This window comes from Carcharhinus amblyrhynchos, chromosome 16 (assembly GCF_965287045.1).
Source record: "Carcharhinus amblyrhynchos chromosome 16, sCarAmb.v2.hapA, whole genome shotgun sequence".
NCBI lineage: Eukaryota > Metazoa > Chordata > Chondrichthyes > Carcharhiniformes > Carcharhinidae > Carcharhinus > Carcharhinus amblyrhynchos.
The window spans coordinates 55,096,892-55,114,502 of NC_137339.1; the positions used below are offsets into that span (position 1 = coordinate 55,096,892).

The 17,611-nt window shown below is 45.4% G+C and overlaps 1 protein-coding gene across 1 annotated transcript in view; it reads right to left on the reverse strand.

The window, feature by feature from the left end:
- Positions 1 to 17,611, reverse strand: part of LOC145353691 (uncharacterized) — a gene marked incomplete at its 3' end in the record, with an annotated part of 42,600 nt that overhangs the window by 14,006 nt on the left and 10,983 nt on the right. The window contains exons 2-4 of the mRNA XM_080204461.1: positions 7,570 to 7,685; positions 3,469 to 3,629; positions 1,289 to 1,387 (exon numbers count right to left, since the gene is read on the reverse strand). Of these exons, the coding sequence (XP_080060587.1) occupies positions 1,289 to 1,387; positions 3,469 to 3,629; positions 7,570 to 7,685 (376 nt within the window). The remainder of the gene's footprint in view (positions 1 to 1,288; positions 1,388 to 3,468; positions 3,630 to 7,569; positions 7,686 to 17,611) is intronic.

A 17,611-nucleotide genomic window follows, 5' to 3' on the forward strand; every position in this document is an offset into this window, starting at 1 on the left:
CCTTACCACTCCAGAGAAAACAATCCTAGTTTGTCCAACCTCTCCTGATAACTCATACCATCTAATCCAGGCAGCATCCTGGTAAACCACTTCTGCATCCTCTCCAAAGCCTCCACATCCTTCCTGTAATGTGGCAACCAGATTTGAACGCAATACTCTAAGTGCAGCCTAACCAAAGTTTTATACAGCTGCAACATGACACCTTGACTCTATGCCCCAGCCAATAAAGTCAAGCATGCCATACACCTTCTTTACCAACCTACTTGTGTGGCCACTTTCAGGAAGCTATGGGCTTGAACCCATACCTCTATACATCAGTGTTGTTCAGGGTTCTGCCATTAACTGTATACTTAACGTTAAAATTTGATCTCCCAAAGTGCAGCACTTGCTTGGATTAAACTCCATCTGCATTTCTCCACCCATATCTGCAAATAATCTATATCCTGCTGTATTCTTTAACAACTTTCTACACTACCCCAGCACCACCTATCTTTGTGTCATCTGCAAACTTACTAACCCACCCATCTACGTTTTCATCCAAGTCATTTGTAGTATATCGCAAATAGCAGAGGTCCCAGTGTGTACGGATCCCTGCAGAAAATGGACCTCCATTCAGAAAAACATTTTTCCAACACTACTCTCTGACTTCTATGGGCAAGCAATTCTGAATCCAAGTGGCCAAGTCACCGTGAGTATCATGCACCTTCATCTTCTGGGTGAGCCTACCATAAGGGGCCTTGTCCTGTGTACAAACTTCTGGCAAGGCTGAGCAGATGGGGTACAGAGATGTTATTTCCTCTAACTGGGGGTCTAGAGCAAAGGGTCACTGTGTCAGAATAGGCCATTTAGGACTAACTCTTGCCATCGATAATTATCTACCACACTTTGATCATCGCTTTGAAATATGTCAGTGTATATTACCTTCTTCACTCAAAGGGTGGTGAGTCTGTGGAATTCTCTACCACAGGATGTGTGGAGGTCAAGTCACTGAATATATTTAATTTCTAGACTCTGAAGGTATGAGGAGAGAGCAGGGATATGGTGTTGATATGGAGGATTAGCCACAATTGTATTGATTGACAGAGCAGGCTCAATGGGCTGAATTGACTGCTCCTGCTCCTAGTTTCTATGTTTCTTGTACAAAAGGAAGAATTTTGTCCCGTCTCTAATTCAATGTTAATTCAAACATGTCGATACGTGAACCTTCCCACTTACAGAACATAATCTAACTCTTGCCATCAATAATTATCTAGCACATCTGTTTGAAATGTGTCAGTACATACTGTACCTTCTTCAGCCAGCTCCTGCCTCTCTGAACGTGTGTAGGCATGTGGCTTCACATGCTTTTTACTGTGTATCTTGGACTTGATGTGCTTTGTGAGATTCCCTGAGAGAATGACAGATTTAATCAGGTTAACAATTTGTTGCATGGATAGTTACCCTGCCACACATTCACTTTTCAATTACAACTCAATTAGACTGCACTCAATCTCTCAATCTCTGAATCACTGGGCTGCACAGTGACAATGTGGTTAGCACTGCTGCTTCACAGCGCCAGGGACCCGTGTTCAATTCTGTGTAGAGTTTGCATGTTCTGCCCGTGTCTTCACACGTTTCCTTCAGGTGTTCCAGTTTCCTCCCACAGTCCAAAGATGTGCAGGTTAGGTGGATTGGCCATGCTAAATTGCCCCCTTAGTGTCCCAAGATGTATAGGTTAGAGGATTTAGCAGTGTAAATGTGTGGGATGATGAGGTTAAGACAGGTTGGGGTGGCGTGCTCTGGAAGGGGGTTGGTGCAGATCCAATGAGCTGCATGGCCTCCTTCTGCACTGTCAGGATTCTATGATTCTAAATCATGGGACATTCTTGGTCAGGAATGTTGTCAAGTCGGGGTGAGGTAGTTGACTGCTTGGAGGTGAAGGTGGGATGATGTTGATTGGGGTAATTGGGTGTTTGGGAGGGGAAGTGGGCGTGGTATTGAGTGGGGTAGTGGGTGCTCAGGGTGAAGTGGGGGTGGTATTAAGTTGAGTAGTGGGTGCTCAGGGTGAAGTGGGGGTGGTATTGAGTAGTGGGTGCTCAGGGTGAAGTGGGGGTGGTATTGAGTAGTGGGTGCTCAGGGTGAAGTGGGGGTGGTATTGAGTAGTGGGTGCTCAGGGTGAAGTGGGGGTGGTATTGAGTAGTGGGTGCTCAGGGTGAAGTGGGGGTGGTATTGAGTAGTGGGTGCTCAGGGTGAAGTGGGGGTGGTATTGAGTAGTGGGTGCTCAGGGTGAAGTGGGGGTGGTATTGAGTAGTGGGTGCTCAGGGTGAAGTGGGGGTGGTATTGAGTAGTGGGTGCTCAGGGTGAAGTGGGGGTGGTATTAAGTTGAGTAGTGGGTGCTCAGGGTGAAGTGGGGGTGGTATTAAGTTGAGTAGTGGGTGCTCAGGGTGAAGTGGGGGGTGGTATTGAGTTGAGTAGTGGGTGCTCAGGGTGAAGTGGGGGTGGTATTAAGTGGGGTAGTGGGTGCTCAGGGTGAAGTGGGGGTGGTATTGAGTTGAGTAATGGGTGCTCAGGATGAAGTGGGGGTGGTATTGAGTTGGGTAGTGGGTGCTCAGGGTGAAGTGGGGGTAGTATTAAGTGGGGTAGTGGGTGCTCAGGGTGAAGTGGGGGTGGTATTGAGTTGGGTAGTGGGTGCTCAGGGTGAAATGGGGGTGATATTGAGTTGAGTAGTGGGTGCTCGGGGTGAAATGGGGGTGATATTGAGTTGAGTAGTGGGTGCTCAGGGTAAAGTGGGCGTGGTATTGAATGGGGTGGTTGGGTGCTCTGACATTGCCAGTGACTCTGACCATGGCCCTGAAACTGATCCTGCCCATGAACTTGACACTTGTTGTGACCTTGTCTTGCATGTGACCCTGACCCTAACACTGACCTGGATCCTGATCCACGCTTTGACAGTGACTCTGGCCCTGACTCAGGCCATGACACTGGTCCTGGCCCCAACCCTGAATATGTTCCAGCTCATAGGAAAAGTGATCCCTCCCAAGGAAGGGTTTGCCCCAACTCTCCCTGTCTTCCCCTCTCTCACTGAGTCACTCTGTCTCTCTCCAATGTCCACTTTCTTTGTCCTATTCTCTCACACTCTGTCATTCTCATTTCCTTCCTCTGAATCTTACTCTGTATCTCTGTCCTTCTATTGCACACCTTCCATCTCAGTGATTCATTTTCTTTCTCTCTTTCTCTATGTCTGTGAGTCTCGATCTGTCTCTCTGTCTTCAAAATCTTGAGTTTACCTCTCTCTCTTGCCATCTGTCTCTTTCTCAGTCTCTCTCTCTCTGTATATCACACACTCTTATTCTGTCTTCATGAATCTCTCTCTCTCTTTTGCTCGCACATTTGCTCCCTCAGGCTCAGTGCAAGAGTCACCTTCTCCCAGTTGTGTGATGAAGAAGTTTGTCTCAGTGCTGCCCTCTGCCGCTCGGTATTTGTCCATACCTTTTGTTTTGAAGGACTGATCACACAGTTTGCAATGATAGGGCCGAATGTTGGTGTGAGTCTGAAAGTGGTTCTTCAAGGTGCTGGGTTTCTTACAGCAGATGCCACATTCTGTGCACATGTACTTCCCTCGGCCATGAATCCTCTCATCCAGCTGGACTCTGAAAAGAGAATTGAATCCCTCAGAATAGCAAGGAAAAACAGATAACTAATGAACATCTCTTACTCCATTCACAATCCAAACATCACAGGACTACAGGGTAGGTCCCAAAGGATTTGAGAATAGCCAATGTTGTTCCGTTGTTTAAGAAGGACTCTCAAATCGGCTTCGCAGGTGGAGGATGTGGTTAAGAAGGCGTATGGTGTGTTGGCCTTCATAAATCAAGGAATTGAGTTTAGGAGTCGGGAGGTAATGCTGCAGCTGTATAAGACCCTTGTCAGACCCCACTTGGAGTACTGTGCTCAGTTCTGGTCGCCTCATTACAGGAAGGATGTGGAAGCCATTGAAAGGGTGTAGAGGAGATTTACAAGGATGCTGCCTGGATTGGGTGGCATGTCTTATGAGGATAGGTTGAGGGAGCTCGGTCTCTTCTCCTTGGAGAGACGAAGGATGAGAGGTGACCTGATAGAGGTTTATAAGATGCTGAGAGGTATTGATCGAGTGGATTCTCAGAAGCTTTTTCTCAGGGCAGAAATGGTCGCTATGAGAGGACACAGGTTTAAGGTGCTGGGGAGTAGGTACAAGGGAGATGTCAGGGGTAGGTTTTTCACTCAGGGGGTGGTTGGTGAGTGGAATCGGTTGCCCTCAGTGGTGATGGAGGCAAATTCAATAGGATCTTTTAAGAGACTTCTGGATGAGTACATGAGACTTAATAGGATTGAGGGTTATAGGTAAGCCTAGTAGGTAGGGACATGATTGGCATAACTTGTGGGCCAAAGGGCCTGTTTGTGCTGTAGTTTTTCTATGTTCTATGTTCTAAAAGGCTAAATTGTACCCACCTCTACTACTACCTCTAGCAGCTTGTTCCAGGCACTCATCACTCTTTGTGTGGAACAATTGCCCCTCTGGACACTTTTGTTTTTCTCCCCTCTCACTTTAAGCCTATGCACTTTAGTTTTAGACTCCCCTACCTTTGGGAAAAGATATTGACTGTCTAGCTGATCAATGCCACTCATTATTTTATAGACCTCTATAATCATCCCTCAGTCTCTTATGCTCCAGAGAAAAAAGTTCCAGCTATCCAGCCTCTCCTGATAACTCAATCCATCAAGTCCCAGCAGCATCCTAGTAAATCTTTTCTGCACTCTTTCTAGTTTAATAAAGAACATAAGAACATAAGAAATAGGAGCAGGAGTAGGCCATCTAGCCCTTCGAGCCTGCCCTGCCATTCAATAAGATCATGGCTGATCTGAAGTGGATCAGTTCCACATTCCCGCTTTCTACCCATAACCCTTAATTCCCCTGTCTATCAAAAAACCTATCTACCCGTGACTTAAATATATTTAGCGAGGTAGCCTCCACCACTTCAACGGGCAGAGAATTCCAGAGATTCACCACCCTTTGAGTGAAGAAGTTCCTCCTCAACTCTGTTCCAAACTGCACCCCACCCCACTTATCTTGAGTCTGTGCCCTCTAGTCCTGTTGTCCTTTCAGAGCGGGAAGAATCTCTCTACCTCTACCCTATCCATCCCCTTCATTATCTTATACGTCTCTATTATATCCCCCCTCATTCTTCTAAACTCCAACGAGTACAGACCCAGTCTATTTAGTCTCTCTTCATTGTCCAACCCCCTCATCTCCGGTATCAGCCTAGTGAACCTCCTCTGCACTCCCTCCAAGGCCAATATATCCTTCTGCAAGTGCGGCCACCAAAACTGCACACAGTACTCCAGCTACGGCCTCACCAGTACCCTGTACAGTTGCAGCAAGATCTCCCTGCTTTTATATTCTATCCCCCTCGCTATAAAGGCCAGCATCTCATTCGCCTTCTTGATCACCTGCTGCACCTGCAGACTGGGTTTTTGCGCCTCGTGCACAAGGACCCCCAGGTCCCTCTGCACCGTCGCATGCTGCAGCTTTTCGCCTTTTAAATAATAATCCTTCCTACTATTATTTCTGCCAAAGTGGATAACCTCACACTTGCCAACATTATACTCCATCTGCCAGGTCCTCGCCCACTTGCTCAGCCTATCCAGATCTTTCTGCAGAGTTTCCACACCCTCCACGCAATTTGCTTTTCCACTCATCTTCGTGTCAACAGCAAATTTCGTCACCCTACACTCAGCCCCCTTCTCTAGGTCATCTATATAAATGATAAATAGTTGAGGCCCCAGCACCGATCCCTGTGGCACCCCACTGGTCACCAACTGCCAATCAGAATAGCACCCATTGATACCAACCCTCTGCTTCCTATTAGACAGCCAATCCTCTATCCACGCTAACACCTTACCCCCAACTCCATGCACCCTAACATTCTGTAGCAACCTTTTATGAGGCACCTTATCAAACGCCTTTTGGAAATCTAAAAACACCACATCCACCGGTTCCCCTCTGTCTACTGCATTAGTCACATCCTCATAGAAATCCAATAAATTCGTCAAACACGACTTCCCCTTAACGAATCCGTGCTGCGTCTGCTCGATCAAACCATTCTTTTCTAGGTGCCTCACTATTTCTTCTTTGATGACGGATTCTAGCATTTTTATGACGGATTCTAGCATTTTTAAATAATATCCTTTCTATAATAGGATGACCAGAATTGCACACAGTATTCCAAGTGTGGCCTTACAAATGTCTTGTAGAACAAGACATTCTAACTCATGTATTCATTGTTCCGACTGATGGGATCATATGCAATGGAAGTCGCGTGGGATCAGAGGTGAGCTAGCAAGATGGAATTCTCTGCCCGTTGAAGTGATGGAGGCTGCCTCGCTCAATATTTTCAAGAAGCGGGTTGATAGGTTTTTGATTGGCAAGGGGATTAAGGGTTATGGGGAGAGGGCGGGAATGTGGAACTGAGCCACGACAGATTAGCCATGATTTTATTGAATGGCGGGGCAGGCTCGAAGGGCTGGATGGCCTACTCCTGCTCCTATTTCTTATGTTCTTATGAACTGGCTTGGTTATAGAAGAGAGGGTAGCAGTGGAATGGTGCATTTCTGAATGGAGGGCTCTGACTAGTGGTGTTCCTCAGGGATCATTGCTGGGACTTTGCTGTTTGTAATATATATAAATGTAAATGATTTGGAGGAAAATATAACTGGTTTGATTAGTAAGTTTATGGATGACACAAAGATTGGTGGAATTGCAGATAGCGACGATGACTGTCCCAGGATACAGCAGGATATAGATCAGTTGGTGACTTGGGCAGAGAGATGGCAGATGGAGTTTAATCCAGACAAATCTGAGGTAATGCATTTTCAAAGGTCTCATAAAGATGGGAAATATACAGTAAATGGCAGAACCCTTGGGAGTATTAATAGGCAGAGGGATCTCGGTGTACAGTTCCACACTTCACTGAAAGTGAGAGAAGGTTATCAAGACGACATACAGCTTGCTCGCCTTCTTCGGCCGAGGCATTGAATTTAAAAGTTGGCAAGTCATGCTGCAGCTGAGTAGAACCTTAGTTAGGACGGACTTGGATGTAGAGGTTTTGGAGAGGTTACAGCAACAATTTACCAGGATGTTGCCTGGTATGGACGGCATTAGCTGTGAGGAGAGGTTGGAGAAACTTGGTTTGTTCTCACAATCCAAACATCACCCAACCGATTCACTACACACAGTGGAATAACGCACCGTGGAACAATGCACCATGGAATAATTAAACATGGTTCAGTGCAGCATGCAACAATACATCATGCAGCATCACAGAATGGAACATTGCACCATGGAACAATACAGCATCATTCAATGCAGTATGTAAATACACCATGAAACAATGCAACATGCAGCAACACAAAATGGAACATTGCATCATGTAATAAGGCACCACGGTTCAATTCAGCATGTCACAATACACCATGGAACTATGCAGCAGGCAGATCACATGTTAGACTCCCCCACAAATGTGGGCACAGTCAAACACAAATCAGTGCACTCACCGTCCATTGGTGCTCCCTGCAAATTGAAACTTGCCGGCACTGCATCTCCCTCTTCTCTGAGCAACAACCAGGGACTTGGGAAGCAACTTGTGTCTGGAACGAGTGCTCTGCGCAACCTGGAGGGAGATAAATCTGTTACTGTGATTGATAATGGAATTGAGTTAGTGCCAAATCACTGCAGCCTTGGGGACAGGAGGGAACAAGAGTTGGAAAGGTGAAGGGAGGCCAGACTTGGGAGGAGGGGGAGGGAGCGAGGCCAGGACTGGGGGGGAGGGGGAGGGAGGCCAGGACTGGGGGGAGGGGAGGGAGGGAGCGAGGCCAGGACTGGGGGGGAGGGGGAGGGAGGGAGGCCAGGATTGGGGGGGCGGGGGGGGGACGGAAGCCAGGATTGGTGGGGGGAGGGAGAGAGGGAGGCCAGGATTGGGGGGTGAGGCAGGCAGGCCAGGATTGGGGGGGTGGAGGGAGGCCAGGATTGGGGACAGAGGTCAGGAGGGGGAGAGATAAAAAAGGGAGAGGAAAGTGAGGACGAGGAGGGAGGTGAGGAGAGGGAGGGTGGAGAGGACAGAGATGAAAAGAGGGATGGAGATGAGATGAATGAGCAAGTTGAGGACAGAGATGGAGGAAGGAGAGGGAGGTAAGGGAGAGGGAGGTGAGTAAGTGAAGGGAGATAATAAGGTGAGGAGAAAGACAGAGCTGTGGAAGGGAGGGAGGTGAGGAGGGAGAAAAAGGAATGGAAGGAAGGTGAGGAAAAGGAGAGAGAGGAAGGCAAATTGTGGGAGAGGAGTGAAGAAGGGGAGGGAGGTGAACAGGGACAGGGAGGTATGAAGAAGGAGGGAGGCGAAGAGCATATGGGAGATCACAGAACTCTGAGGTAGAAAGGAATCTGAGTGTCCTAGTAGATAAATCAGGAAAAGTTAATCTGCAGATACAGCAAGTGGTGAGAGGGTAAATAGAGTGTTGGTGTTTATTAAAAGGGAATGGAATATAAATGTAGGGATCTTTTGGTGCAATTAAGAAGAGTGTTAGTCATAACACATCTTGCATATTGTGTATATGAAGGGGAAGTTATCAATCAGCTACTAAAGTTTTAGACAGAATATATAAGGCACTGACAGTACTACCAGTGAAGAGTTAAATGACTGTTGAAACAAATGATTTACATACACATACATATAGTAAGAGAATTAAACAAGTAATCTTATTACTTATATTTTTAATTGTATTTTAAATATTGTATGAATCATTGTTCCTTTTAGGCAAGAGCAGGTTTCCATAAGGGATGATGGTAAATGTGACGAGTTCAGAGCCAAAGTCCTTGGGAACCCTAGCAGTTAGCAGAATTCCTAGCAGAAAGTTTCCAGTGAGGGAACATATTTTGCAATGTTATGAATAGGGACATTTATTGCCCAGACATAGAATAGATATGCACCTGCACACAGGATCACATGTCCATTCAACTTGGCAGTGAGCTGGTGGGAATGTTCAGTTTGACCTCTATGATGAGTGTCTATAGTTACTTAGCAACAGGGAAATGAGTTCAGCCAAGATGGGAGGTTCAATTGAGGCATTTCTGAAGGAAATCTGTGCAAGGAAGGTGAGAGAATCGAACTACATTTCTCCTTTGGAGAGCCAGCACAGACAATGGGCTCAATGGCTCCTCCTGTGATTTCAAGAAATATTTGAGTCGAGATGGTTGTTAAAAAAACACACGTGCTTAACACGTTAATGTGTTAACGGAAGTTAATGAAGACCTTTATAAAAGCTTATCATCTAAAGCCCTAGTGATAACGTAGCAGCAAGATCCTCAGGGGAGAAAATAATGACGCATCGGAGCTAAACAGAGCAAGTTCAGGGCTGCACTCAATAACATTTAGTCCGTGTATTAACAAACATGACTATACAAAGAAAACTATTAGCAAAGGTGGAGATTACTTTAAAGAAAATAAATTAAAGAAAATGTTGCAGCAGTGCTCACACGGGACAGATTAGAGGGCTTGTCTACCAAGGCCATATGGGTGGAGCTGAGAAACAGGAAAGGTATGACCACATTAATGGGGTTGTATTATAGACCACCCAATAGTCAGCGAGAATTGGAGGAGCAAATCTGCAGAGAGGTAGCAGACAACTGCCGGAAACATAAAGTTGTGATAGTAGGGGATTTTAATTTTCCACATATAGATTGGGACTCCCATTCTGTTAAAGGTTTAGACGGGTGGAGTTTGTAAAATGTGTTCAGGAAAATTTTCTAAATCAATGTATAGAGGTACCAACCAGAGAGGATGCAATATTAGATCTCCTATTAGGAAATGAGTTAGGGCAAGTGACAGAAGTGTGTGTAGGGGAACACTTTGGTTCCAGTGATCATAACACCATTTGTTTCAACTTGATCATGGATAAAGATAGATCTGGTCCTCGAGTTGAGGTTCTAAACTGGAAAAAGGCCAAATTTGAAGAAATGAGAAAGGATCTAAAAAGAGTGGATTGGGACAGGCTGTTCTCTGGCAAGGATGTGATTGGAAGGGAGGCCTTCAAAGGAGAAATTTTGAGAGTGCCGAGTTTGTATGTTCCTGACAGGATTAAAGGCAAAGTGAATAAGAGTAAGGAACCTTGGTTCTCGAGGGATATTACACATCTGATAAAGAAGAAGAGAGAGACGGATGACATGCATAGGAAGCACGGAACAAATAAGATGCTTGAGGAGTATAAAAAGTGCAAGAAACTACTTAAGAAGGAAATCAGGAGGGCTAAAAGAAGACATGAGGTTGCTTTGGCGGTCAAGGTGAAGGATAATCCTAAAAGCTTCTACACGTATATTAAGAGCAAAAGGATAGTAAGGGATAAAATTGGTCCTGTTGAAGATCAGAGTGGTCGGCTATGTATGGAACCAAAAGAAATGGGGGAGATATTAAATGGGTTTTTTGCATCCGTATTTATTAAAGAAACTGGCATGGAGTCTATAGAAATAAGGCAAACAAGTAGGGAGGTCATAGAACCTATACAGATTAAAGGGGAGGAGGTGTTTGCTGTCTTGAGTCAAATCAGAGTGGATAAATCCCCAGGACCGGACAGGGTATTCCCTCGGACCATGAAGGAGATTGCTGTTGAAATTGCAGAGGCCCTGGCAAATATATTTAAAGTGTCAGTATTCAGGTGTTGGATGATTGGAGGATAGCTCATGTTGTTCCGTTGTTTAAAAAAGGCTCAAAAAGTAATCTGGGAAATTATAGGCCGGTAGGTTTGACGTCAGTAGGAGGTAAATTATTGGAAGGAGTACTAAGAGATAGGATCTACAAATACTTGGATGGACAGGGACTTATTAGGGAGAGTCAATATGGCTTTGTGCATGGTAGGTCATGTTTAACCAATCTATTAGAGATTTTCGAGGAGGTTACCAGGAAAGCGGATGAAGGGAAGGCAGTGGATGTTGTCTATATGGACTTCAATAAGGCCTTTGACAAGGTCCCATATGGGAGGTTAGTTAGGAAGGTTCAGTCACTAGGTATACATCGAGAGGTAGTAAATTGGATTAGACATTGGCTCAATGGAAGAAGCCAGACAGTGGTAGTGGAGGATTGCTTCTCTGAGTGGAGGCCTGTGACTAGTGGTGTACCACAGGGATCAGTGTTGGGTCCATTATTGTTTGTCATTTATATCAATGATCTAGACGATAATGTGGTAAATTGTGGTAAATCAGCAAATTTGCTGATGATACAAAGATTGGAGGTGTAGTGGACAGTGAGGAAAGTTTTTAAAGCTTGCAGAGGGATTTGGACCAGCTAGAAAAATGGGCTGAAAAATGGCAGGTGGCAAATTAATCCTGTGATCCCATGCATTTATCCTGCTGATCCCCTTGACATTAGAGTCAATTTGGCATGGTCATTCAACCTAACCCACATATATTTGAATTGCAGAAGGAAACTGGAGCACCTGGAGGAAACCCACACAGACTTGGGTAGTTGTCTGTCTCAACAATGTACTGATTACAAGAGCATCCAAAGAGGAGCATCTGGCAATCTCAATTTTTTTTAAAAAATTGAAAGAGGACAATGTGAGGCTAAAAAGGGAGTAACATACATTCCAGTCTCAAGAAGTAATGTACCTCGGGTTCAAATTGGACGCAAAAGGGCTGTCTCCTATGAAAGAGAAGATAAAAGCAATTCAGGAAGCACCAGAAAGATATCGGAATTGCAATCTATTTTAGGAATGGTAAACTATCATGGGAGATTTATTCTGATCTTTGTACAGTGTTGTCACCCCTACACATACTCTCAAGAAACAACAAAGGAAGGAGCATCAGAAAGGGATCTTTGAACAGGTTAAACTGGCATTGCGGCCATCCAGTCCCTTATATCACAGGTAAGAATGTTCTCTTTTGAGGGGCCACAGTGAACTGTCTCCTTAGGAACAGTTTTATCACGTAAGCTGGAAGATGGTGCAGGAAGGCCTATTGCTTTCACTTTGAGGATTTTGACCTGTGGTAACATGTCCCTTTAAGGAACAATCCAATTGTTCAGGCTGGACTCGATGGAGGGGCTGAGCCAGTCGAGATTAAGGGCACGTGTCCTGTGGGGAACATTAGATGGAGCCAGGGAGAGTTGACCTGTTTGTTAAATCTGTCAGAGCCTAATCGTATATATATATTGTTTAATAATACTTTGTTCATTACTGAAACCAGATTCAGTCTCATTCAACTTCACTACGTGACCAATGCTGAAAAAGTTTACTCTCAAATCAAAAAAAAGGAATGAGCCATCATCTTTGGACTGAGTAAGTTCCAACAGTATGTTTCAAGATTCATGGTACAGTGCAGAAAAGGCCCTTTAGCTCATCGAGTCTACACAGATTATAACTACCAGTAAAGTTGTGCTAATCATATTTTCCAGTCCTTGTCCCATATCATTGAAAGTTACAATAAAAACAAAATATTGCGGATGCTGGAATCTAAAACAAAAACAGAAAATGCTGGAAAGTCTCAGCATGTCTGACAGCATCTGTGGAGAGAATAGAGCCAATATTTCAAGTCAGGATGATCCTTCGTCAGAGCTAAGAGCAAAGAGAATCAGAAGAGCTCAGAGTCATAGAGGTTTACAGCATGGAAACAGGACCTTGGGCCCAACTTGTTCATGCCGCCCTTTTTTTTAAAACCCCTAAGCTAACCCCAATTGCCTGCATTTGGCCCATATCCGTCTGTATCCATTGTACCCATGTAACTATCTAAATGCTTTTTAAAAGACAAAATTGTACCTGCCTCTACTACCTCTAGCAGTTTGCTCCAGATACTCACCACCCTTTATTTCAGTAAAGTGTTTGACAAAGTCCCTCATGGCAGGTTGATGCAAAAGGTTATATCTCACAGGGTAAAAGGAAAGCTAGCTCGATGGGTGGAGAACTGGCTTGGCCATAGAAGACAGAGGGTAGCGGTGGAAGGGTCTTTTTCTGGCTGGATGTCTGTGACTAGTGGAGTTCCGCAGCGCGCTGTACTGGGACCTCTGCTGTTTGTGATATCTATAAATGATTTGGAAGAAGGTGTAACTGGTGTGATCAGTAAGTTTGCAGATGACACAAAGATGGCTGGACTTGCGGGTAGCGATGAACATTGTCAGAGAATATAACAGGATATAGATAGGCTGGAAAATTGGGCAGAGAAATGCCAGATGGAATTTAATCCAGATAAATGTGGAGTGATGCATTTTCGTAGAACTAGGTAAGAAGCAGTCAGAGCAGCGATCCCCTATGGCTGTTCCTCTGCAAAACAAGTACTCTGTTTTGGATGCTGTTGGGGAGGACGACTCAACGGGGGTAAGCCATGGGGTACAGGTCTCTGGCGCAGAGTCTGTCCTTGATGTTCAGATGGGAAGGGGGAAGAAGAGAACAGGATTAGTCATTGGGGACACCACAGTTAAGGGGACAGATAGGAGATTCTGTGGGAACAAGCGAGACTCGCGGTTGGTATGTTGGCCCCAAGGTGCCAGGGTCCGTGATGTCTCCGATTGTGTGTTTGAGATCCTTAAAGGGGAGGGGAACCAGCCCCAAGTCATGGTTCACATAGGTACCCATGACATAGGTAGGAAAAGGGACAGGGATGTAAGACAGAAATTCAGGGAGTTAGGGTGGAAGCTTAGGGCTAAAACAAACGGAGTTATTATCTCTGGTTTGTTACCCCTGCCACGGGATAGCGAGGAGAAGAACAGAGAGAGAGAGATCGTTTGAACTCATGGCTAAAGGGATGGTGCAGGAAGGAGGGTTTCAGATATCTGGACAATTGGGGCTCATTCTGGGGTAGGTGGGACCGCTACAAAAGGGATGGTCTACACCTGAACCAGAGGGATAACAATATCTTGGGGGGGAAAATTTGCCATTGCTATTCGGGAGGGTTTAAACTGATTCAGAAGGGGGATGGGAACCTGAATTTTAGCTCCAATGTACAGGAGGTTGAGAGTAGGGAGGTCACGGACAAGGTTTCAAGGTCGCAGCAGTGTATTGGCAGGCGTGAGGGTGGTTTGAAGTGTGTATACTTTAATGCTAGGAGCATACGGAATAAGGTGGATGAACTTGCAGCCTGGATTGGTACCTGGGACTTCGATGTTGTGGCCATTACAGAGACATGGATAGAACAGGGACAGGAATGGTTGTTGCAGGTGCCGGGGTTCAGATATTTCAGTCAGAGCAGAGAAGGTGGTAAAAGAGGGGGAGGCGTGGCATTGTTAGTCAAGGACTGTATTACGGTGGCAGAGAGGATGTTTGATGTGGAGCTGTCTATTGAGGTAGTATGGGCTGAGATTAGAAACAGGAAAGGAGGGGTCACCCTGCTGGGAGTTTTTTATAGGCCTCCAAAAAGTTCCAGAGATGTAGAGGAAAGGATTGCAAAGATGATCCTGGATAGGAGCAAAAGTAACAGGGTAGCTGTTTTGGGGGACTTTAACTTCACAAATATCGACTGGAAAAGCATGTTAGAGGGGTCAGTTTTTGTCCAATGTGTGCAGGAAGGTTTCCTGACACAGTATGTAGATAGGCCAACAAGAGGTGAGGCTACATTGGATTTGGTACTGGGTAATGAACTAGACCAGGTGTTAGACTTGGAGGTAGGTGAAACACTTTGGTGATAGTGACCACAATTCGGTTACGTTACCTTAGTAATGGAAAGGGATAGGTATATACCGCAGGTCAAAAGTTATAGCTGGGGGAAACGAAATTATGAAGCGATTAGGTGAGATTTAGGATGCATAGGTTGGAGAAGGAAACTGCAGGGGATGGGCACAATTGAAATGTGGAGCTTGTTCAAGGAGCAACTACTGTCAGGCAGGGAGGAAGTGGTCGAGCGAGAGAACCGTGGTTTACTAAGGAAGTTGAATCTCTTGTGAAGAGGAAGAAGGAGACTTATGTAAAGATGAGACGTGAAGGCTCAGTTAGGGCACTGGAGAGTTAAAACTTAGCCAGGAAGGAACTAAAGAGAGAGTTAAGAAGAGCCAGAAGAGGACGTGAGAAGTCTTTGGCAGGTAGGATCAAGGAGAACCCTAAAGCTTTCTATAGGTATGTCAGGAATAAAAGATTGGTTAGGGCAAGATTAGGGCTAGTCAGGAACAGTAGTGGGAAGTTGTGCGTGGAGCCTGAAGAGATAGGAGAGGCACTAAATGAATATTTTTCATTAGTATTCACACAGGAAAAAGTCAGTGTAGTTGAGGAGAATACTGAGAAGCGGGCTTTTAGACTAGACGGGATTGAGGTACATAAGGAGGAAGTGTTAGCAATTCTAGAAAGTGTGAAAATAGATAAGCCCCCTGGGCCGGATGGGATTTATCCTAGGATTCTCTGGGAGGCTAGGGAGGCGATTGCAGAGCCTTTGGCTTTGATCTTTATGTCATCATTGTCTACACGTATAGTGCCAGAAGACTGGAGGATAGCAAATGTTGTCCCTTTGTTCAAGAAGGGGAGTAGAAACTGCCCTGGAAATTATAGACCAGTGAGCCTTACTTCTGTTTTGGGCAAAGTTTTGGAAAGGATTATAAGAGATAGGATTTATAATCATCTAGAGAGAAATAATTTGATTAGGGATAGTCAATACGGTTTTGTGAAGGGTAGGTCATGCCTCACAAACTTTATTGAGTTCTTTGAGAAGGTGGATGAGGATAAAGCAGTTGATGTGGTGTATATGGATTTCAGTAAAGCGTTTGATAAGGTTCCCCATGGTAAGATACTGCAGAAAATAGGGATGCATGGGATTGAGGGTGATTTAGCGGTTTGGATCAGGAATTGGCTAGCTGATAGAAGGCAGAGGGTGGTGATTGATGGGAAATATTCAACCTGGAGTTCAGTTACGAGTGGTGTACCGCAGGGATCTGTTTTGGGGCCACTGCTGTTTGTCATTTTTATAAATGACCTGGATGAGGGTGTAGAAGGATAGGTTAGTAAATTTGCGGATGACACTAAAGTCGGAGGAGTTGTAGACAGTGCGGATGGATGTTACAGTTTACAGGGGGACAATAATAAGCTGCAGAGCTGGGCTGAGAGGTGGCAAATGGAGTTTAATGCGGAAAAGTGTGAGGTGATTCACTTTGGAAGAAGTAACAGGGTTAAAGAGTACTGGGTTAATGGAAAGACTCTTGGTATTGTGGATGAGCAGAGAGATCTCGGTGTACATGTGCATAGGTCCCTGAAAGTTGGCACCCAGGTTGATAGGGTTGTTAAGAAGGCGTACGGTGTGTTAGCTTTTCTTGGAAGAAGGATTGAGTTTCGGAGCTATGAGATCATGTTACAGCTGTACAAAACCCTGGCGTGGCCGCTCTTGGAGTATTGTGTACAGTTGTGGTCGGCGCATTATGAGAAAGATTTGGATGCATTGGAAAGGGTGCAGAGGAGGTTTACCAGGATGTTGCCTGTTATGGTGGGAAGGTCTTATGAGGAAAGGCTGAGGGATTTGAGGTTGTTTTTGTTAGAGAGAAGAAGGTTAAGAGGTGACTTAATTGAGGCATATAAGATGATCAGAGGGTTAGATAGGGTGGACAGTGAAAGCCTTTTTCCTCGGATGGTGATGGCTAACACGAGGGGACATAGCTTTAAATTGAGAGGTGATAAATATAGGACGGATGTCAGAGGTAAATTCTTTACTCAGAGGGTAGTAAGGACGTGGAATGCCCTGCCTGCAGCAGTTGTGGACTCGCCAACTTTAAGGGCGTTCAAATGGTCATTGGATAGACATATGGATAATCATAGAATCATAGAACCCTATAGTGCAGAAAGAGGCCCTTCAGCCCATCAAGCCTGCACCGACCACAATTCCACCCAGGCCCTACCCCCATATCACTACACATTGTACAAGCTAACCTGTCTAACCTAAGCATCTTAGGACACTAAGGGGCAATTTTAGCGTGGCCAATCAACCTGACTCGCACATCTTTGGACTGTGGGAGGAAACCGAAGCACCCGGAGGAAATTCAGGCAGACACGAGGAGAATGTGCAAACTCCACACAGACAGTGACCCGAGGCAGGAATCGAACCCAGGTCCCTGAAGCTGTGAAGCAGCAGTGCTAACCACTGTGCTACCGTGCTGCCCAATATTGGAGTAATATTGGAAGAGTTTAGGTTAGAGGGTCAGTAGGTTGGTTCCATTGGTCGGCGCAACATTGAGGGCCGAAGGTCCTGTACTGAGCTGTAATGTTCTATATTCCATGTTCTAATGTAGGGGGGAGCTCTAAATGGCAGAATCATCAGGAATATCGACGCACAGAGGGACCTGGGTGTGCAAGTCCACAGATCCTTAAAGGTGTCAGCACAGGTGGAGAGGGTGGTGAAGAAGACATATGGCATGCTTGCCTTTATAGGACAGGGCATAGAGTATAAAAGTTGGTGTATGATATTGCAGCTATATAGAACACTGGTTAAGCTACATTTGGAGTACTGCGTCCAGTTCTGGTCGCCACACTACCAGGAGGACGTGGAGGCTTTGGAGAGAGTGCAGAAAAGGTTTACCAGGATGTTTCCTGGTATGGAGGGTCTTAGCTATGAGGAGAGATTGGGTAAACTGGGGTTGTTCTCCCTGGAAAG